General features: G+C 51.8%; 1 protein-coding gene across 1 annotated transcript in view; it reads right to left on the minus strand.

The window, feature by feature from the left end:
* The window catches only part of TENM2 (teneurin transmembrane protein 2), an 842,102-nt gene that overhangs the window by 63,328 nt on the left and 755,854 nt on the right, over positions 1–22,920 (minus strand). Inside the window, exon 14 of the mRNA XM_045827298.1 lies at positions 340–550. Coding sequence (XP_045683254.1) covers positions 340–550 — 211 coding nt within the window. The remainder of the gene's footprint in view (positions 1–339; positions 551–22,920) is intronic.

The raw sequence follows: 22,920 nt of genomic DNA on the forward strand, positions 1-22,920 counted from the left end.
CCCCAGGTGTCTTCTGGAAGGGGTGTCTCTTGGTGAGGAAGATGAGATAAAGTTGTACGGAACGGGTGAAGAAAGAGCATGCACAGGAGACGGTCAGGAAGCGACTAGGTTTAGGGTGGAAATAATGGCTGTTACCCGGAAGCTGACTGAAACGGAGCCTGGGACTTCGCAAGGTGCATTTACGACAGAAGCAGACTAGAAGCAAAGTGCGCTGAAAAGCTGACGGCCTCGTGCCGGGACCAGCGGGGCCCACAGGAAAACCGGGAGCGCTCCGCCCTGCTCTCGGGACGGGAAGGGAACCGGAGACCTCCTCGGCCTGCAAGGACAGAGCGTGCCCACCTGCTGTTGAAGGGGTTGTCTCCAGGGATGATGTGGGTGCTGTCTTTGCCTGCCAGGAGCTTGATGCGGTCGTAGAAGGACTTCACGGCGGGGGAGTCCGTCTGGCCCTGCTGGATGATGTCCAGGGGGTCCCGGGACCCCCGGCACAGCAGGCTGTTCTGACAGGCCGACTGCAGGCAGCAGTCCGGGTCCAGGCAATCCACCAGGCCGTCTGGAGGGGCAGAGGCAGAGCCGGGGTCAGTGGACTCGATGGCCCAAAGGCGCTCAGAGATGCCAACACCTCTGTCCTCAGCCCCCGCAACCCTTTCCGGAGGCGGGACTCGGCAGGTTCCACACACTCCCAGAGGAAGCCGTGAGTTCACCTGGTTGCTTCTGGGGCGACCTTACCACATACTGGGGGGACTCTCTTGCTTAGGTTCCCACCCCTCCATCCCTTTCCTGGGCCTATTTGCTCATCGACCATTTACAAACGTTTCAGGGCCATCCGTGTTCTGGGAATAAAACAGGGAGCAAAGAACAAAGAATGATGGTGTCTTGTCCTTGAGGAGCTGACAATACATTGGGGGAAACAGATATGACTCAGCCTTTAAGACCCAAGCTAGGTGTGGCCTCCTCCTCCAGGAAGCCTTCCGGACGATGTCCCTGGCTAGGTTAGGTATTCCCGTTCTGGGTTTCCCTGCATCAGAGATTCTCGGGAACGGTTCTGCATCACACTCCTGCGAGAGTCAAGGGCCTGCCCCAGGCCTCCCCAGCGGCACCTCCGGGAGCAGGCCCCGGAGCCTGCCTCTTCAACAGGATTCTCAGGGGACTCGGATACACAACACGTTTTAGAAAGAGTTGTTGATGCCAACTCCCTTGTACTAGAATTAATTACCTCTGTGTGCTTGTCTTCCTGCCTGGAACACGAACTCTTTGGAGACAAGAACGGTGTCTTATTTCTCTATTCATGCCTAGCTCAGGGCCAGCCACAGAACTGGGCACTGAAGCCGCGTTTGTTAAGTGAATACACGACTGCGCCCCATTCCTTGCTCGTTTGGGGATGCCGCGAAGGGGCGATGTTGAGGGCAGGGGATGCTCCTTGGAATTCTCTGTTAGAATGGATTCGTTGGCCAACCCGTACTCACTCTCCTGGGGACTGACTGGACCCCACTGGGGAGCTTGGAGAAGAACTTGCTTGCGCTTCCCGGATCTGAGAGCCAGGCGTTTCGGGGCCACGATGAGCGTCACAGAAACACGCACTCAGACCCCGGGCTGTGACCTGACAGACATTTGCACTGCAACGCTGACTCAGAGGCCTGGCAGTGCGCCTGAAAGTTACTACGTTGTAATTCTTTGGCACTCTCCTTCTTGTTTGATTCCGTAAACAAAATCGAAATATGTGCATTTCACCAAAGTTACACTGTCATTTAGCAATTAACGTACAATTATTTTAACGCATTGCTTTCTCTTTAGCAAGCAAATACATCAGGAGGTTGCGTGCTTTGCTTGGCCTTAGATGACTAAAACTGGCCTCTCGCTTTCCACGTGGGCAAATGCTGCTCGTGTGCCTCGTAACACAAATAAGATTTACAAAATTTCCTAGAAATGCAGACCCAGAAGGGTGAGCACGCACACAGGCTTTAAATTTAGGGGCTTTCAGCGTCGAGGCTCTGAAAGCCTCAGCTCGATGTGCTGGCTGAATCGGGTGCCCCCCAGAACCCCGGAAATATCACACCCACGAAACAGACAGCAGGATTTGACCATCAGCAGCAGCAGCAGGGTGATGCGGGGCCACGATTTCAGGTCCACTGGTCAGTGGATCCCAGAGCCCTCGGCAGAATAAGGAAAAGAAAAGAAAGCACAGTGTTCTGCCTTTACCATAACCCTCCGTGGACTGCCTTCACTAGGCAGCAGGAATCGACCATGGAATGCCTGCTTCGGATTTAAAAATATCCTGCTGAGATACGTTGGCAGCACTGCAATCAGCAGCTGCAGAAACAGCTCAGGTGAGAAGAAACGCACCGGTATTAGCGGTCCAGATTTCTTTAAGGTCGCTGGCCTCTTCCCATTAGGAGTTCCATCCGTCTCTGGCGGCCTTTCCCTCCTGAAGCGGGGACAGTGTCCCCTGCCCTCCCCAGCCCATTTACTCACCCACGCCATCCAGCCAGCGGGAGGACCTCGGCGGGTTCAGATAGTACGACAGTTTTCCTATTAAGCACGGAACATTCTCCTCCCCCAGCCCCCTCTAGTCTGCCACTCGTTCTGGACTTGTGAGTACTTCAAAGTGTGGCCCGCAAATCCCCCCACTGTTTGGTTGATTTGTATTCTGGGCTTTTTATTCAAGGGCCGGTCTGGCAGGAGATGTCCTACCAAACACATCAGCAATAGCAAACAGCAAATGCTAAAAAAAAAAAAAAAGTGAGGAGAGAGAGAGAGAGGAAACATAGAAATGATTTCCTCCTATGTATTTCCATCTACCTGCTCCAGGGATGGCGTGTTTGGGGTTCCATCCGTTATTCGGCGTGAGCATACATGATGCTGGAATGACCTCATCATGTTGCGTGATTATGGGCTGGTGCTGCCCAGCCCTTTCGAGGCGATGCTGTGAACTTTAAATTGGCACTCCCATCTCCCAGTGGCCTGTCAGTCACGAGAATCGCATCTTTATGCCAGCAAGCCCCTAGCACGGCGCCTGGCATGGCAATCTTCAGTAAATTACCCTGTCACTGACAATCGCACTGTTATCTTGCAAACAATCAAGCGGGCAATCGAACGGGTCTGAATTGCCAGTTCAGGACCCGCAAGGCTGCCAAAGTGTCCACTCAACGGGGGTGCAAAAGCGGCACAGGCCTGCCATGACACTGGACGGTTCCTTTGTTTATTTATACACCTACTTCGGTGTTTGTGTGCTTGGCGTCCCCCGAGGTGCGGGGGGTGACAGAGGTGTGCAGAGCCCTCAGAAAGGAAGGACCTGGCTCTGACTCAGCAGTTATGGGAACGTGACCCAGGCCTTCCCGGCCGGCCCCCAGTGGGTCTGTGTAACAGGTGCCCATTCACTTCGCCCTGCGTGGTGAATTCCACGGGGAATTATCTAGTGCTTCCTGTCCCAACGCATGCTAAATCAGAGCTCTGGCCACAGGCCATGCGCAGACGCCGTGTGCTAATTGTAACGGCCGTTTCGGAGAAATAGGGGCGTGGAGGAACTTTCTGGGAACAGTGGAGAAGGCATTCTTTTTATTGCTTTTGACCAAGAAAATCAGAATCTTCCGTAAGAGTTCTGGCACATGAAGCAAAAATCAGGTTTGCGCTAAATTGAATCCTTTGAATTAGAATGTCCAAGGTAAAAATCACCCCATCCCCCAAAAAATCTACACAGCATCTGAGGTAGGAGCCTAACCTGCAGAATCAGATGCATTAGGGTCTGAAGCTCATCTCTCTCTGGTCCCTGGCTGTGTGAGCTTAGGAAGGTAATCACCCTTGCTGAACCTCGATTTCTTTGCCTTCAAAACTGAGCTGCAACAGTGCATGCATGCATCACAGGGTCAGTGATGGGGGAATAAATGAATGGGTATACACGTATACAGTATCGGTCTGACAGATAGCATATGTTCAATGAACTATAGGTATTACTATAGCCGGGAACTCCCTGAAATTTTCCACTTTCCAATTTTTAAAAACTGGATATGAAAATAAATCAAATGAATATCCCTTCATTAGAGTCATTGACTGGTATGAGTCCGGTAGGTTGAATCTCGGCCAGAATGCTATGTCTCCAGGTAGTGATAAGTTAATGATAATTGACACTAATAATTGGTGCCATACCTTGAAAAGGGTCTATGCTCTTGATTTAAGTCCTTGTGGCAGCATTGCAAAGCAGAATACTGATACCCTGAAGCTGCAGACGGTGGACCAGGGCACCTGGCTTTGAATCTCAGATCAGCTGACGTTGGACAATAAACTACTCTGGGCCTCAGTTTCCTTATGTATTCAGTTGGCCAAAGGGTCCGTTATGTGTTTTCCATACAATGGCTCTGGTACAGGGGTGTCAAACTCATTTTCCCCAGGGGCCACATCAGCCTCGTAGTTGGTTGGTTTCAAAGGGCCGAATGTAATTTTAGGACTGTGTCAATGTAACTACTCCTTAATAGTTAAGGGTGAGCTCAGAGCTGCTGTGGGGTAGAAACAAGGTGCCCGGCCGGATAAAACCAGGTGGAGGGCTGGATTCGGCCCAAGAGCCTTGTGTTTGCCACCTGTGCTCCAGTAGCACTTAGTTGTCTTTAACTTCATTTGAAACAATTTTGTTAGACTGTATTGTGATAGTTGTCATATCAGCGCGCAGTTAAAAAAATATCCAAATGGTGAATTTTTGTGCAGCCATTTTAATATGGAAGAACGCACACAATATTTTTTGGCATTTCATGCTTTAGTATTTCAAGAAAGGTGAAAATGCAAAAAAAGATTTGTACGGTGTATGGAGTAGGTGCTGTAACTGAACGTATTGGAAGTGGTTTGTGAAGTTTCTTGGTACTAGTGACATTTTGGCCAAATAACTCTTTGCTGTGGGGCTGTCTTATGCATTGGAAGATGTTTAGCAGCACCTCTGGCCTCTGCCCCCTAGAAGCCAATAGCAGGAGATAGCCGACATACTCAAAATATCCAAATCAATCAAGTTATTGGTGAAAATGAAAAATGTGTCTTTTACGGAAAAAGCCATACATTTTGGCCAGCCCAATACAACATGAGGAAGAAAATGACGATGTTATAAAGTCCTGTTGGGAGGATTAACGTCATTATTCCAGGAGAAGGAACAGTACCTGTCACGTGAGTCCTCAATAAGTTGGGTATTATCCCCATTATCATGATATTAACCGACCCATGGAGTGAAAAACGGAGTCTCGTGGCTAAGTTATCCCAGTGGCTAAGAAGCAGCTTTGGGTGAAAAGCAGGAAAAGGCAGCTAAGAGATCATCACCCTTTGTCTTTTTTATCAGAAGGAGGTGTCTGCTTCCCAAAAAGACTCGGAAGAGGAGACAGTGGACACCCATCAGTCATTTGTGGTGGGTGGCCATGACCTTAATCACTTTGAAGGCCTGTCTACTCCCGTCGCTGGGAGGGAATCTGGCTGGTTGAAACGAGCGTCTGACAAGGCATCAACAGGAGAAACGAGACGGCCGGGGACTCGTTCCCTGTGACCCAGGCGGCTGAGGACCACCCTCTTGCCCTGAGAGCTCCAGGCGTCGACACCGTGGGCACAAGGTGGCGCTGACCTTCCAGGACGGCTACAGGTTTGTGTCGGCTGTTGGTCTGCGGCCCCTTGCCAAGTTTGCTCTGTCGGTTTGTTAAAGGAGCTCCTAAACTGTCGAGAGATTTCACCTCGAAGCTTAAACTGGACGCTGACTAGCAAAGATACACTCAGCGGAGAGGAGACGGCCACCGGTAAAGGGAGAGGCTGCAGAGAAGCCAGGGCGAGTACCTGGCTGTTTCCAGGTTGGCAGAAACCCGCGCGTCGTTTCTGCCTGGGAAGGCTGCCTGAGTCCTTACATCATCCTCATGGGGGGCGGTGGGCACTAGGAACGAGAGGATGTTTATGCCATTTATTTCCCTCTTTGATCTCCGTGAGCTGTGCAGCTCACAGAGAATCTGGATGGAAGGATCTGGCTCGGTTTTTCCTGCCTTTTGTTCTCTGCCGCTTGGTATGCAAGTGACTCCCTCTTCAACCTGCGTGAACTCCCTGGCTTTCTTGGGTATTAAAGGCTTCAGAGAAACATCTAAATTTCCTTTTCTCAGTTTCACTTTGTGACAAGGTGGCACAGATTGATGCCAACGATGCACTTCAGGTGCCACAGACAGCTCTGCAAGGGTCTGCATGCAGCACCAGGCTGGGAACTGGCCAGCGCCTCAGGTTTAGAGATGAGTCCTGCTCTTTCCAGATCATGGTTTGATGAGAGGCACTGCCAACCATCAAATCTCCCCTCCCTACTCCTTGGCCAAGGAGGCTGCAGAGTGAATTGATTAAAAGGTGGGCTTTATAGAGTATATACTGCTCCATTTATAGGATGTTCAAGACCAGGCAAAGTTAATCAATAATGGTAGAAAGTTATAAATTGTAGCTACCTTTATGGGGAGGTATTAGATGGGAAACAATATAGGGAACATTGTGGATGGTAGGAATGTTCTAAATCTTCATCTTATTCACCTGACTGTACAGGTGAATCTTTACAAGGGGAGATCCAAAAGAAAACCGCCCCCCAAACACCTGGAATTATCTTCTGGAGGGCGAGCCCCTTGTAGTACCGGCTTCCCCCTCTAGGGGAGTGTTCTGGGAACCCATCTGTATCGGTGGACCAGCTGGTGCTGTTGTGAGAGGCTGTGTTTGGCTTCAGTGAATTTTTTTTGAAGACTCTTTCAACAAGTCTGCCCATCTCATGATGGGTGACTTATGAGTGCACCTGCCCGCTCTGTGCTGAGTGTTCAGCAGTTTTTGACCAAAAACATCATAACCCCGGTGCCCTACCCTCCCTGTTCATCTACTCCCACCCCCCCAGCAACTTTTGGTTTCCCCAGATGAAAAAATGTCCTCAAAGGGAAATGTTTTGCTGATATGAAAGAGGTGAAACAAAAAATGGCAGGACCACTAAAAGGCATCAAAATCGACGAGTTCAAAAACTGTTTTGAGCAGTAAAGTCTCGATAGATGTAATGCATCAAATGGACAGCACTTTGAAGATGAATGAAGTTTAAACATGTAAGGATAAGTACACAATTTTGTATAAATAAATTCCTGGTTTTGTAGGTCCTTCCTCATATATAAAAAATTATCAGGGTGTATATTGACAATTATGCACTATTTATGTATTTTCCAAAAGGCTGACTTTAGGCAAGATATCAACCTCTCTGTGCTGTGTCTTCCTCATTGACAAAGTGGTCGTGATGATGACGGTGATGATGGTGATGATGATGGTAATAGTGTTGATGATGGTTGTAAGTGATGGTGATGGTGGTGATGATGGTGATAATGGTGCTGGTGATGATGGTGGTGATGATGATGGTAATCCCTCACAGGAGCCCTGGGAGGATTGACTAAAATAACCCAATGTAATGTGCCTGTGAATGGTTTCTATATCTTTCCTTCTTTTTGGGTCTTTTTGGCATCATGCGGGTTTGCTTAGCACATGGAGTGAAGTACTTGGCAAGTTCTCATTTCTCCAAGAAAGATTCAGAGAATCCCCGTGACCCACCCAGTAAGTCCTAGGGCCATGTCTGAGACCAGTTCATGATGGGGCGGGGGAGCTTTGGGCCATAAATGAAGCAGCAGAGAGAGGGGAGGAGGGGGTACGCTGGGGCAAGAAGGCAGAACCCTGGTGCTGTTTGCTCTCTGTGAGGGAAACAAAGTGGGGGCTGTGGGGGCTGGGGGCACTCTTCACTCTGCCGGCTGGCAAAGGCCAGAGGCTCCTGGATTTTAGCCAGAGACATAAGGGGGCTTTTGGGTAACAAGAAACATGGCAACTGTAGGATTCATTTTGCCTTGGGAGTTATTTATTTTATGGTGAGCTCTTGAAAGACCATGCCTGACGTGTGTGGGGCTGCGGACTAATATTTTGCCAGGCCCCTCTCTTTAGAAACAATTTGAGTTGCCCAAATCAGTATATCAGTATCATTCTGGCAGCCTGGTCTCACATGATCTTGCAAAAGAAATACTCCTCTAGCCAGCAGGAGCAATCTACTTGCCAATCTGCCCTCCGGAATTGAGGTTGAGCATTGGGCCGTTAGCTATCCATAGATGGAAATTCCTAAACATCTCAGGGCATCTGGTCAACCCCACGTGCATGGGGGTGGGCGTGAGGAATGGTAGAGGGTCAGAGAACACCCTGAAGGGGGACCTGGGCTCACATGGGTCCTAGTCTGGGCTGGGGTGCTCCTCTCAGGGGGCACTGCTAACCCTGACAAGTCCCTGACATTGAAGAAACACTTAGGAAATCTCAAGGAGGGCACAGCAAAGCTCAGGCACAATTGCTCAGGGTATCACTGGGCTCTTGGCCCAGTTAGACAAATAACAAAAGAATATGAGTCAGAATGGTGTGGTTTTAAAATCTGTTCTATCATTCATTAGCTATGCAACCTTGGCAAGTGACTGACCTCCTGTGACTCCTGGAGTGTTCCCAGCTACAGAATGGACTTAATTGGACCTACTTCACCAATGATCATGGGGATGCTAAAGATGGTGCATGTGAAATGAGATGATGAAGGCATTGCACTCACACAGAGGAAGAGCTCAATAAATGGAGGCGATTCTTAATGATATTTCCTGCTTGCCACCAGGGAAGGGCACTGTTCCATTTGCATTTTGCCCAATGCCTGCTGATGAGTTGGAAGTGAGGGATAATTGAAAGTATTCTGGCTTGATGTAACTAAGAAGTGAAAGGAATGGGCAAGGCTGACTTGATTTAACTTGGCAATATGAGATTAGTTCTTCATTGCCTCTGTTAGGTCTCCTGCATTGCCAACTTTTGAAAGCAATAGATTGGCTGACAGGGTGCTCATTTGGAAGGTTTCACCTGCCATTACTACCCTGGCTGCCTGACGGACCGTTGTTCTCAGGCATCCCCCCCGCACCCCTCGCTGCCCACAGGGCAACTGCCATTTTTAAATATCGCAAGCAGTAAAATTGTATTTGTATTCCTTCAGGAAGGCCTGTTGGAAGTTTTCCCCTTGCTTCTTGCCAACTCTATTTGTCAGTTTCTGAATTCCAAGGCCAGAGATCCTTGCCCCAAAGCACCTTCTGGCTTTTCCTATGACTTAGCAATGGAAGATCAATCACGTCCCATCCGAGATCTGGCAGAGTGGAGGCCCCACTGAGAGCTGCTTTGCTGGCTTTCCCACTTGTCAGGATAGATGTGGGGAAGAAAGCAAAGGCTGCTTGGGCAAACCTTGACACTGTTACCAAAGGTAGGGATACAACCCAGATAAGACCTCCCTTTGATATGATGCTAGGAGCTACTGGGACATCTGGTCGACCTCACCTACATGCATGGGGCTGAGGCGAGGAATGGAAGAAATTTTATGACAATGAGCTGGCAGAGTGTGTCCAGTTTTGTTTCTGAATGTGTTTTCACCCAAAACAAATGATGAACAAAACAAAAACAAATACCATCAACAAAAACCTTTTAAAACAATGCCTTTCAAATTCCAACCAGCACCTGAATCACCAGGGACCTTGTTAAAATATGGATTCTCATTCTGTGGTACCGGGGTGGGGCCCGAGAGCCTGAGTTTCCTGCAAGCTCCCAGGCTGTGACGATGCTGCTGTTCTGAACGCCGTATTTCCATAAGTCAGGCATTGAACTGCTGTTGGTCAAAATTTGCTTCCTGACCTCATGCCCTGGAATCAGCTCAGGGTGTTCAAATGCTGATTCCTGCCGTCACCCAGACCTGCTGAGTTCCCCGGAGTAGAAACTGGGAATCTGACTTTTCAGGAAGACTCTCAGATGATTCTTGTGCTTAGTGAAGCTCAAGACCCCCCTGTTCTGGATTCTTTAAAACACCCCTCAAGTATCCATAGTAGTATATCTGACCCTGGGGGACTGAAGCAACTTTTCCAAAGTATGGCTCCTGGGGGGATCTTACTAGGGACTCCCTGAAACACAGAAGTGGAGGCGAGACAGGGGGACCTGTGGTCCAATACAATTTGGAAGACGCTGGTGAAGCGAAGTTAAACTGGTTTCTCTACAGCAGGACTTCCCAGAGCCTTTGATGTGTGCACGTGTATTATGACTCTGACGTTGCCATGGGGATCATGCAGTCTTTCCTGACCATGGACCACTGATGGCTGAGCATCTCCCTCCGATAGCCTAGTGTGACACAGGCTGGAAAGCACGTCACGAGAACCTAAGAGCTCTAGGTTTGGGGGCTCTGTCCTTGGAAGGACCAGCCAAACCATTATCTGCCCCATGGTCACAAGCAGCAGCCCCGTGCTCGAGTGAGTGACCTTTCTATAAAGTGCAGGCTTCTGGGTGATCAGGCCCAGCATAAACCACATCATCACCATCAGCACATCAGCTCAGAGACCTTGTCTTTGGGCTCGCAGTGCCGCCCCAAGCCAACACATTTCAGCAGGGGCACCCTGTATTGGCTCATGGCGTCCTGGGGGTCAGTACGACGCTGAAACACTGATGCCAACCAGGTCTAATGAGAGCTAATGGTTGTCACTTCTGCGAAGCTTACTCGGCGCCAGGCACCAGGCTAATGCTTTGCATGCCTCTGCTCATTAAATCGCCACCAGAGTTCCAGACATCGTTAGCACCTTTGTTTACAGATGAGAAATGGGACATTTAGAAAGAGATTGAATAAGTCGCCTAAGACCACACAGCTTCTACATGCTGGGGCTGGGTCCTGCGCGCTGAAGCCAAGTCCTGCGTGAAGCTGCCACGTCTGTCGCAGTTAAGTGTCCCGGATGGCCAGCACGCAGGAGCCACTGCACTAAAAACCACGACATGCTTAGTGCCCGAGCCGAGCTCTTTTGTCCAAGGCAGCACTATGTCAGACAGGAGAGGGACAATTTGAACACGTGGTGAAGGGCAATGTTAGCCGACCCTGTGCCCTGGTCCTAACTGCACCCAAGTTACACGTCTGATTTAGGGGGGATCGCCATGGGGCCGCCCCTGTGTGCTTCCGCAGCCGGTGCCTGCACCCTAACCCAGCCGTCACCCGGCAGTGCACACGAGAACACTGTGAGGTGGGTCCCGTGGTTTCCATTTTGCAGATGAAGAAACTGAGGCTCAGAGAGGTCAAGGGCCTTCCCTACAATCACACAGCTGGTAAATGATGGAGGAGCACTTCATCCCTAGGCTGTCTACCTCCAAAGCCTCCAACTCCTGGCCACCACCCTCAATTCACCACGGGAGGCTACGAGTCACCAGAGCCACAGGGAGGGGCCCTGCCAACGCTGGGCGGCACTGAGGGACAAATGCTGAGGCCCCAGAAGACAGCTTCATCTCCAGGTGGCTGTTCTCTCTGTCCGTCCGTGTGTGTCTCTCCATCTCTCCGCCCACTCCCATCTTTCCTGAACCTGGACGGAGCCTCTAGGAGTAATGATCTCACTCGCTCTGATGTCCCCACCTTGGGCATTCCCTGACAGGCCTCTTTGGCCCAGTCTTACCCTTGTTCACCCAGGGCCGTGTTTTCTGTACCTGGGGGGCTTCTGTCTTGGCTGCTGCTGTCTCCCTCTTTTCTGTTGCAAAGCCCAGTGACAACAGAGAGCAGGGGCCTCTGGTCTCAGCCGCTGACTTCCCCAAAGGCCCGCCGTCTGCCTGCAGTGTCTGGCCTCCGGCAGCCCCGGTCTGCTGCCTCCCACCCCCATCAACCTCCGTTTCAAAGAGCCCACTGACAGGCCGGACAGAAGCAAGCGTGGCCAGTGAAGTCCGGCCTGGCGGGCAGTGGCAGCCTGGTGGGGTGCCAGACAGTGATCTGCTGGGCCCCTCAGAAAGGAAAGGGACTGTCACTACCTGGAGCAACAGCCAGAACAGTGACGTTCTGCCTGAGGAGAGACCCTGTCTCTGGCGGGGGAGGTGGGAGGCTGGCCCCAGAGCTGAGAAAATCAGCAGGGGGGATGCTGCCTTTCCTCCCACTGCATAAGGCAATACCAGACTGCCTCCTGGGGGGAGGGACCAGACCCAGCTCTCATACTACCCTCCTGCCCATGCAGCGGGCACTGTGCTTAGCACTGCCTGAAGATTTGCTCATTTACTCGTCATAGGTAGGAAGCAGGTGCCACTGTTGCACTGCCAGTAAGGATCCCAGGATCTGGAGGTCTGCAGCACACCAGCTGTGTGGCCTTGGGCGGGTTATTTTACCTCTCTGAGCCTCTGTTTCCTCACCAGCAAAATGGAAATAATCATACCAGCTTCATAGGGCTGTTATTAAAGGTTAAATAAACCTTATGCAAAAGCAGCTAGCATATGGTAACCATCTGTTTGCTCTGGCTTTACAGATGGTGACACCACGTCCGAGAGAGGGTAAGTTCCGTGACAAGGGTGGGCGGCTGCTAGTGAGTGGCGGGGAGACCAGCCTTGGACTTGCAGGTCTTCCCCATTACTCCCCGCCTAGCCGGGCAAGCCACAGTCTGGGAGGTCTGGGTTCACTCGGCAGTGACTCTCAGCGGCCCTGCCTGGCCTCTTGTCTTGGAGGAGGATCGTGAGGTGTGCACGCGTACGGCCATCAGCCCACCGGAAGTGGGCAGACAGGGCGAGCAAGGCAGACAATGAGATGAATTGAAGGGTGGCATAACCGGATGCTCACGTCTCACTGAAAAGAAATCACGTATCGGCAGGGTGGACTTCCTTTGCATTAATAAAGTAATGTTAATGGTATACAGTGACTTGGGTGTCATTGTCCGTGTGCGTGGACTTTGGAGAATTTTTAAAATGAAATGTATTCATCCTAAAGTAATCTATTGAATAAAAGACAACCGCTTCCTTTTCCAGATCCTTCTCATTAAAGCGTTCATTCATTCAATTCATCTAATAATGAGTTGACCACGACAGAGAGGGGCCCTGCGGCTATGGACCTAGACTGTAGGGGGGAAACAGACAATTAAAAAATAAATGTATAAAAGACTCTGAGAGAGCGACAGTGCTTTGAAAGAAGGTAAACCAGGGCAGAGGGATGGAGGAGGTTTGCCGCATTAGATGGGGCAGCCAGGGACGGCGTCTCTGAAGTGGTGTTTGGGTAGAAACCCGAATGAAATGAGGGAACAAGTCATGGAAACATCTGGAGGGCGAGCGTTCTGGGCGGAGGGAGCAGCTGGTGCAAACACTCAGGGGGAGCGGGTACTGTGTGAGTTACAGGCACAGTAAGATGGTGGGTGCTGGGCCGAGCGAGGGAGAGGAAGACAGGGAGGAAATAAGGCCAGAGCAGAAGCGGAGACCCTCTTGTGCAGAGCAAGGGCGGCCACTGTGCCACCTAGATGCCTTTCTGGGGGAGGTGAGACGCTCCTGGAAGGCTGGAACAGGGGCGCGGCAGGACCTGACTTTCGAAAGGATTCTTCGGACTGCTCTGCGTGGAACAGAAGCTGGGGGCTAACTGTCCAGCTCTGACAAGCTGGTGGAGATGGAAAGACATTAAGAAACTGTGGCCTTAACAGTGAGGAATAGCGGTTTGTGGAGGGGGGAGGATGCCAGACCAGGGTGCATCTCGGATCTTCGAGACAACATGCACAGATGGGGCCCCACGTGCAGACTCCATGACCGACCGCTCAGGTCATGGCGGGGAAGGGGTGGCGTGGGTGTGGCGCATCAGAGCGCCAAACCTTGGGGCATGGGCCCCAGCTGGGCTGGAATATTCTCCCCGGACCTGCGCCCCTGTGCTGGGTGCTCTGTGAGTGAGCGTCACAGAGATAAGAGAGGGGACGTTTGCTCCTGTGATTGCAGGGTCCCTTTCCGTCATTCAAGTTCTCCATGGACCCCCTTTTCCTTCCTGACTCTCTGGACATCCCTGTGGACTCTGGCAAACCTGACACGTGACTGCTTTCAGGAAACGGGTCCGGGGGGAGAATGAGCAGCACACACGTGTGCAGAGTGAGGAGGACGGAGCTTCCCGCCCGGGCCGTCCCTGCTGACGTGGGGCCGGCTCCTCGCCGGCTCCTCCGTTTCTTTGTGGCTTAAGTGGACTCCTCTACTGTTAAAGGTCAGCAACGAATGCAAAGATTTTTGTAACCCTGTGCAGGCCACACAGAATGTGTCAGTGAGCCACCTGGCTGGGGGCCGCTGGGCTGTGATCTGAGGGAAAGCTTCGCTCAGCCCTGGCCGGGGCGGCCCAGTGGGTTGGATGTCATCCTGCACACCTGGGTTGTGGGCCAGGTGTCCGGGGGGCGGGGCATGCGAGAGGCAACGGATGGATGCTTCTCTCGCCCATTGATGTTTCTCTCCCTCTCTGTCTCCCTCCCTTCCTCTCACTCTAAAAATAAACAATTAAAATCTTTAAAAATAAAATAAAACTTTGGCCAATAGGTGGAAATTATATGCCATTGTTGGTTTGTACAACAACAACAACAACAACAACAACAATAACAAACCACACTCAAGCCAGAGCCAGTGGGTGCAGGATTGAGGGGGCCCATTAGAGCAGGGATAGAGGATGCATTTCTCATTTTGGAATGTTATGATGAGATGATGTTAATTCGTTATGATGAGCTTCTGACTGGGGGCAGTGTGTGTTTTTAGAGTCTCGGGGTCACATTGTGGAGGGAGATACTAATAGTTAGAGCTGGCGTTTCAATCGAGTGGCATTAGGGCACTTACTATGTATGTTCTAATCAAACCTCACAACAGGCCTCTGAGGCTGGTGTTGCTGCTCCCAGTTCACAGACGAGGAAACAGGGGTTGGGTGCATTAGGTTCTTTGTTCAAGGAAGCAAAGCAAGGAAGAAACCAGAGCCAGAATTTATACAAGTCAACCTGAGCCCAAAGCCCGAGGAACCCAGCAGTAAGGGCACAGCTGACCTAAGGAGGGATGGGAGGAGCAGTGAGTGTCACCAAGGACAAGAACCCAGGGCCGCTACCATCCACCCCCTGCCCCCAGCATGCTCTTCCACACAGGCCCTTTGTTCCTGCAGCTCTTGAAAGAAAAGGTGGACCTCGGGGAGTTGGAGCCCTGAGCTGCCTTGCACAGCCGCGTCTCTGCAGCAGGGACTTCAGTGAGCCCAGTGAAATTCCCAGGGTCCACATGCCAGTTGGGCTGCCGCTGCCTCCGGATGCAGAGCTTGTGGCCCGTGTTCCCCCATCAGGCAGCCCAGAGCTGAACATTCAGAGAAATCGCTTGCGCTCCCCTTGAAACAGCTCATATGGTGCCAAGTCAGCGGTTCTCGCAGTGTCAGCATCACCTGGGCACTTGTTAGAAATGCACACTCTCGGGCCCCAGACCAGACCCACTGGATCAGAAACTTGGGGGGCAGGGTCCCCCATACTGTGCATTACGTCTTCCAGGTGATGCTGGACCATATGTGTTGCATCAGCTAAGCCTCACAGCACCCTGTTCAGAGCCCCATTTTACAGAGGACAGAACTGGGTCTCTGAGAGAGAGGGGTCTGCTTATTGGTGGAGGAACCTGGACGTGAACCTGGAGCCCCCTGACTCCCAAGCCTCTTTCCCACACTGCCAGGCTGTCCCTCCTGCCCGCTGGCCCCCAGGGAGAGAACGCCCTCGTGCATTGGTGGAAACACTCTTTCCTGCTGTGAGCGTGTGTGTTAAGGAATAACTCAAGCAGATATACCAGCCTTCTGTCTGAGGGGAGAGGTGTGGGTGCAGTTTTAGAGCCCCAGATGCTAACGGAGGAAGGCAAAGCAAACCCTGAGGGCAAACGGCCCCCCACCCAGCATGGCGCCTGAGCCCTGTCGGTCTAGACCTGCTTCCCCAGCCTCAGCCTCCTCCACACTGCACACGGTGTAGCGGCATCGACTTCGCCAAAGGTCCCCAGATACTCGCTCATCTCTTGCCTCTGTGCCCTTGCCCTTTTCTTTGCCCACAGTGCCCTCCCCCTTTTCCTTGTCTAATTCCTCTGTGGCTTTCAAAGCTCCAGCTTGACCTGCCTGGAAGCCTCACGCCTGTCCTCTGGGCCGCCATCGTCCCTGGCCTTGCTTCTTCCATGGACCCCAAGGTAGCAGCTGGCTTCACGTATGTTTCACCCACCACCAGACCGCGGAGTCTTTGTGGGCACAGTTTGAGTCTCGCTCATTCACTAGAAGAGAGGCTCAGCACGTATCTGCTGGATGTATAAATGATCTTGGGAGGGCTCTGTCCCAGAGTGTGGCTGGTTTAAGAGGTGCTGGCCGTCCTTACTGTCACTTACTGTCCTTACTGTCACCTCTCCGTCTGAATGGGGCCAGGACCAGGGTGAGGTGAGGGAGGCTCACCCTCTCAGCGGTGCAGGCACCTAATGCATCCTTGTCTAGGTTCTGAGTCGGAGACAGACCTCGGGTCCAACCAGGAAAGCCAGGCATCCGTCCCCTGGAAGGTGGCCGGGTCCTGCGGGAGCAGCATGGCCTGGAGAACAGTGTCTGGGATGCAGAGCCAGAAAACCAGGCCTCCAGCCCAGATGTGCCCTATTCTCTTGTTTGGCCTTGAAGAAGTCACTTTCCCTCTCTGGGCTTCGTAGCTGCTGGGACTCTCTATTTTGGCCTTTCTGTATCTGCCTGACACCCTGGTCTCCATGAGCCCATACATGGAAGGGGTAGTGTCCCTCAGTGCGTGTGGCCAAAGCAAGCTCCCCAAAACGGGGTGGGCAGATCAACGCCGACACGTCTTGAGGGCTGGAAAAGGGAGGGAATTCCCTTGGAGAAGTTTGGTCTTTGTTGTGAGTGGGCAGAGAGGCAAGCACGGGGCACAGAGCTTTGGGGGATACCTGGCGGTTTTCTTCAGGTTTGCACTTGGCCCCACGGTGCTGGCCCCTCTCCAATCCCCCAGAGCTCTTGGCTGGGGAGAGGAGAAGTCGAAGGAGGGAGCACGGGCCCCGGGCAGCTGCTCCCGCTGCGCTGTGGAGAATGCCTGGCGATTTAAAGTCCAACTGCTCCTGTAAGCCCCCTGGCATTCCAGCACACAAGCACTTTGTGGCAAAATTGCATTCCCCAGAATGGGGGAAAAAAGCTAACGCCAATGCTATTTTTCAGAATGCTGCAGAATCGATGTTTCCGAGGGGCTGAGCATGTTGAGCACTTCAGTTTGCTGTGCTCTGATCCCGGGCTCGACACTCAGGTGCTGGGTAATGCCCTCCAAGGGGGCTCTCGGCCTGGGCCCTGACCCCTAGCGTGGCTACGCTGTAGCCCTGGGACCTGGGTAAGCCACTTCGCCTCTCTGGACCTCAGTTTCTGCTTCTGTGTAAAGGAAGAAAGAGGCCCTTAGGGCTCTTGTGGGCTGTTCTGATTTACCTGAGCAATGTGGGAAGAATCTCTCTGCACAGGCCTAGCCCTACTAAGGGCTCTATGTGCCTTTGACCTCACGCCCTTTGACATCAAGTCAGAGGACACTCCCTGGTCCAGGACCATCCAGACCCCTTCCATGTGTTCCCTGGAAGACGTTAACGTCTGCCCCCGATTCCTTAACCCTGGCATTACTGACACAGTGAGCTGGATCGTTCTTTGTTGTGGGGCTGCCCTGTGCATGTAAGACACTCAGCAGCCTGCCGGGCCTCTGCCTACTAGACGCAAGTAGCACCTCCTCCCGGCCTTTCTATAGTGACTCATAAAATACCTCCAGTCATTGCCAATGTCCCCTGGAGAGCAAAACTGGCCCTGGCAGAGAACCACTGAACTAAGGGGAGGATTGTGGGAGCAACAGAGCTAATCACGGCACCAGGGACCTTGAACCCTAATTCAGGTGCTGGTCGCAGAAACCAAGAGGGCACTCGTGGCCATCTGGGCAGTTTCTCTGGCCACGGTGAAATACAGTCGTGGTGTAAACGTTACCTCTTGGCCGCCAGCTCAGTGTGTGTGTTGATCCTCTAATTCCCTAGAGTAAGTCCACAGTGATTGACGGGATTCACGTTTTTTTTTTGTGGATTATGCATTTTAATCACAATTTTATGATGAATATTTGATCTATCATCTAATCAGAGAAAAAATATAACCTCTTAAGAGACACTTAATAACCATTTAAACTACTAAAGGCTTGATTAGAAAACACCGAAGGTGCTATGTTAGGTAAACTCATAAACTTTAAACACTTTTTACTTTTTAAAAAACAAATTTACTGGGAAAAAGTTTTCAATGGGAAAGTCTTGTCTTTGAGGCAACCTTTCCCGAGGTGTCTTTGTACTAATACTGGTTCTGTACTTGTCTGAACATTCTTCAGACCCAGCTCTTGGATTCTGCTAGCGTGTCAGAAGAACTGAAAAGTTGGCTTTGATGTCACCACGCGGGATGGCCTGAGCGGTTAGCTGGAAGGCCTGTTTTGGATGTTACCTTCTTCCTCATCTGTGAACTGGGAAACCTGTGACGTGACGGACTCCCAGAACTCGTGTCTGGTGTGAAGAAAGAGACAGCGTACACGACAGACAGAGGGCCTAGGCCAGGAGTGTGACGATATTGTGACGGGAGAGACACAGGGGGACTTCTTACAGGTCCAGACAGGCCTCTTTGGGGAGCGGGTGTTTGAGCTGAGAACCGAGAATGACTACAAGGAGCCATACAAAATGCCAAGGCCAAAGCATTTATGGCCTTAGGAAATGCTTAGCATGTGCAAGAGCAGGATGTGGGCCAGAGTGGGTGAGCAGAACTGCAGGGGAGGGCGGTGGGGACAGGTGAGAGAGGAGGCGGTGGGGACAGGTGAGAGAGGAGGCGGTGGGACAGGTGAGAGAGGAGGCGGTGGGGCAGGTGAGAGAGGAGGCGGTGGGGACAGGTGAGAGAGGAGGCGGTGGGGCAGGTGAGAGAGGAGGCGGTGGGGCAGGTGAGAGAGGAGGCGGTGGGGACAGGTGAGAGAGGAGGCGGTGGGGCAGGTGAGAGAGGAGGCGGTGGGACAGGTGAGAGAGGAGGCGGTGGGGCAGGTGAGAGAGGAGGCGGTGGGACAGGTGAGAGAGGAGGCGGTGGGGCAGGTGAGAGAGGAGGCGGTGGGGCAGGTGAGAGAGGAGGCGGTGGGGACAGGTGAGAGAGGAGGCGGTGGGACAGGTGAGAGAGGAGGCGGTGGGGCAGGTGAGAGAGGAGGCGGTGGGACAGGTGAGAGAGGAGGCGGAGGATGCATCCCCTCTAGGCCGAGGGGAAACATTTGATTTTGACTTTGACTACATGGGAAACCCTGTGAGGGCACGGCATGATCTGACTTACATTTTCAACCGCTCCCTCTGGCGCTGTGGGGAGAAAGGGAGGGTGCGGGTGGGGCACAGCAGAGAGACCCATCGGCTGCCGGGTCCCGTTATCCTGGTGCGTACTAAGCTCATTGCAGAGCTCGGGGCATGTACGCCCTCAAAAATCATACTGGTTATAGTGTTTATATGCAAAGAAAAATGGACTCTATGTTTTTAAACCTCAATAGAATGAAACAAAACTGAACTTCTACCCTTAGTTTCCTAAACAGAAGGTTCCCTAGTCAAATATGCCCAGAAAGTCAAAGATCTTTCAACGGAAAGATCCAGAAAACTCTCCACGCCCTATTACCACGTGGTCCACTGGGATTTCAGGTGCGGCTTGTTCTGCTTCCCTCTCAAAGGAGAGAGACCAGCGCCTGGCCAGCTGGTAGTGGCCTCAAGGCCAAGTTCTCTTCTGAAGCATTAGATAAATTGCTTTCCTCTCTGGGAGCTAATCGGGGACTCTGTTTATGACTCCAGCTACATTTGCCACAAGGTCTTTGGACTGCAAGGGGGATCCTCAGTCCAACCCAATTAATAGAGCAATGCTGCTCTTTTAAGCTGTCCCCCACCCAACCAATTCATCAGCATGATTTGCACACATTAGTCAAGGCATTTACAATGGGTCCACCAAGCTCCATTTCTCATTGGGGGAAGAAGCGAGATTATTTGGACCTGAGAACCATAACTCTTCTGGAGTCCCTGAGGTCCTGAGCTTGGCTCTGCTCAATGCACAGACAAGGTGAGTTATTAATTAACCATTGAGATAAGTGCCGCAATAGCATCCCTGAATCATGTCAAACCAATTTGGATGGTGATGGGATGGGGTGGGGGAGAAGGGAGGAGGCAGTGGGCGAGGGGAGGGTTCCGTCTGTTCCAAGTGCTTTGGACACACTCCAGTGTTCTCTCTCCTCATTTAGACCTGGCTGCAGTGCCCGGAGCCCAGGCCAGATCGCATCTCCCAACCCGAGACAGCTTCCTCTGGAGCAGAACGAGGAAGCAAGCCTCGCAAAGGGAGGTGGGCTGGGAAATGCTGTTCTGGAGAGCGGTCTGAGAGGAGTCCGTAATTCAGGGAGAGAAGTGTAGAAGCTGCTGGTGGACAGAAGGGTCCTCAGCAGGGATTACTGCTCATCACACAGATCCCTGCTTTCGAGGGCCCCCCGGGGAGACAGGCTGAAGACCCTGGGCCCAGCATCACCACGGGCTTTCTCTCATGCCCTGCGGCCGACACCCCCACCCCTGCCACGCGCTTCTTTACACTCCTACTGAGCTAAGGGGTTTCACTCCCATCACGCCTCACACTCAGGATTCTAGCGATACTAACAACATCATGTTTATACATCTTATCTCTTTCGATGGATGTGAGCTCTTTGCGGACACGTGTCCTGTTTGTCTCACTATTTCCAAAGACCTATTTCCAATGCCTAGCATTTAGTAAACTCTCAACGAATGTTTGCTAAACCATGAACAAAGAGCGAGTGCGTGGATGGATGGATGGATGGGTGGATGGATGATGCCTAGAGGGATGGATGGGTGGATTCCCACCTAAGGACAGAGAGTTAAAGGCTTTTTAAATATGGAAACGCATCAGACCCCTCTCCTACTAGGAATACAGAGCACTTTTAAAATATACTAGAGTTAATTACTCAGGAAGTAAACATGAAAATAGTTCATACTTTTCTCAATTACTCCCTTCCACTTGAAATAAAGACCCTCTCTTCTCACTTCACTCCTGTGTTCTGGGGACTCGAGGGGTAGACATTTGGGGCTAGGGCTACATGATATGGGGCCGGGTCGGCCCGTTCAGGGGAAACCTCTGTTTTTTGTTTGTTTGTTTTTTTAATCCTCACCTAAGGAAGTGCTTATTGATTTTTAAGAAATATTTTATTTATGTAGTTTTAGAGAGGGGACGGGAAGGAGGAAGAGAGGAAGAGAAACAACGATCCGTTGCCTCTCACACACACACTCCAACCAGGGACCTGGCTGACAACCCAGGCATGTACCCTGACTGGGAATCGAACCCACAGCCTTTCAGTTTATGAGACAATGCTCCAACCAAGTGAGCCACACTGGCCAGGGCAGAAACCATTGTTTAAACAAGTTTTCATCAAAACATGGTCTGTAGACCACTTGCATTAGAACTCTCTGAAGTGCTTGGTCAGCACTCAGATTCCCAGATCCCATATCTGATTAGTAACTTAGAACCTGAGAGGCGGCAGGGGTGGGGGGGTGGGCGGGGGGTTTGGAAATCTAAATATGAAACAGACTCCGCAGGGTGTTTTGCAGCACTGAAGTTTGAGGAGCACTGATGAGAAAGAACCTCAGCAGTTACATACAGTGGGGAAGCTACTGGTTGGGCTGCATCTGCATGGAGTCAGCATTTGTTCTAGAAAATAACGTTAACATCAATACTGTTAAAGCTAGCAGCCGCCGACGCACGAGGGTGTCCTGTGAGCCAGGCACCCTGTGCCCTGTGTCGCGTGCATTTTCTCGCTGAGACGTCACACCCACCCAGCAGAGGCGGCATCATCCAGCCTATTTTACAGACAAGAAAACTGAGGCTGCGAGGAGCAACGTGCCTGAGGAGGTGGGACACAAAGACCGACTCCTGATCGCAGGCTCCTGACCACGTGATGTTACCGTGCCAGCGACTCAGAAGCCGAGGCAGTGACGGGAGGAGGAGGAAAAGGTCTAATTCCAGAGCTGGGTGGGAGCGGAACAGAGGGGAACAAAGGCCGCTCCTGGTGTGCAAAGAAGGGACGTGATGCAGTGGTCACTTGTGGACAGGCTCGGCCCAGGAAGGGCTCTCTCTGACCCCCCTCCACCCCCAGGCCTCCGTCCACGACTGGGAAGGACATCTGACAGGATTCCGTGGGAGCGTCAGACTCCCGGCTGGCTGGAAACGATGGCAACTGGGCTTTGTTTAGAAAGAGGGCCGGGGCTCCTGAGTCCAAGTGCAGGGTGATAAAGGGGTGCAGGGAAGCAGTAAGGACTGTCTTTCCGGGCCAGACGGTCTCACAACACCTCCCCACCTCGCGGCTCCCACTTTTAGAGGAAATCTGCACCCTTCCTCCCGCCCGTGGCCGTGATGAACTAAATCTCACACCTCTGTCTTGGCGGTGATAATTAAATATTATTTGCCTGTCGCTCGATGCACATGTTGTGCGCATTCTCAGACTTTAATGAGCCGGTATTTGTCTTCTGTAAGCAAAAATATTTCTTTGAGTCTCCTCTTTTTCAAATTGGGGTGAACAGTTCACGTGAAGATCTCTCACTATTAAAAAAGACAGTCTGCTTGCTGGCCTGTCTGTCTGAACCATATCTCCTTCTTTTCTTAGGGGCCATGGCAGCCTGCCCCTTCCAAAGCAGCCACGGCTTTCCGAGCTGAAGTGAGTGGGCACGTGGCTGGGGGCGTCGAGAGACTTCGGAAGTGATGGGAGGAAGGAGGTAAGGGAGCGACATAAGTGGTCTCTGTGGAATATTCCAAGGCAGCTTTCTCCAGTGGGGTTTCTCATCTGAGTGCCGCAGACTAAAGAAAATATCCCAGTGAAAATTTCCTCAAGCCGTCCAAGGCAGGTACATAGCTAGTACCATTCTAGAGGCACAGGGGAGAAGCTAATTCCTTCCATGTAGTAGGTGTCTTAGGACAGCTGCTCTCGGAAGGAACTTGAATGGGCATCGCCTGGAAACTTACTGGATATTCACATTCTTGCATCCTGCTCCGGATCTACTGACTAAGAAACTTTGGGGAAAGGGGCTTAGCAGTCCGTGGTGAATGGA

Source organism: Phyllostomus hastatus, unplaced genomic scaffold (assembly GCF_019186645.2).
Source record: "Phyllostomus hastatus isolate PE091 unplaced genomic scaffold, TTU_PhHast_1.1 phas_contig_150, whole genome shotgun sequence".
NCBI lineage: Eukaryota > Metazoa > Chordata > Mammalia > Chiroptera > Phyllostomidae > Phyllostomus > Phyllostomus hastatus.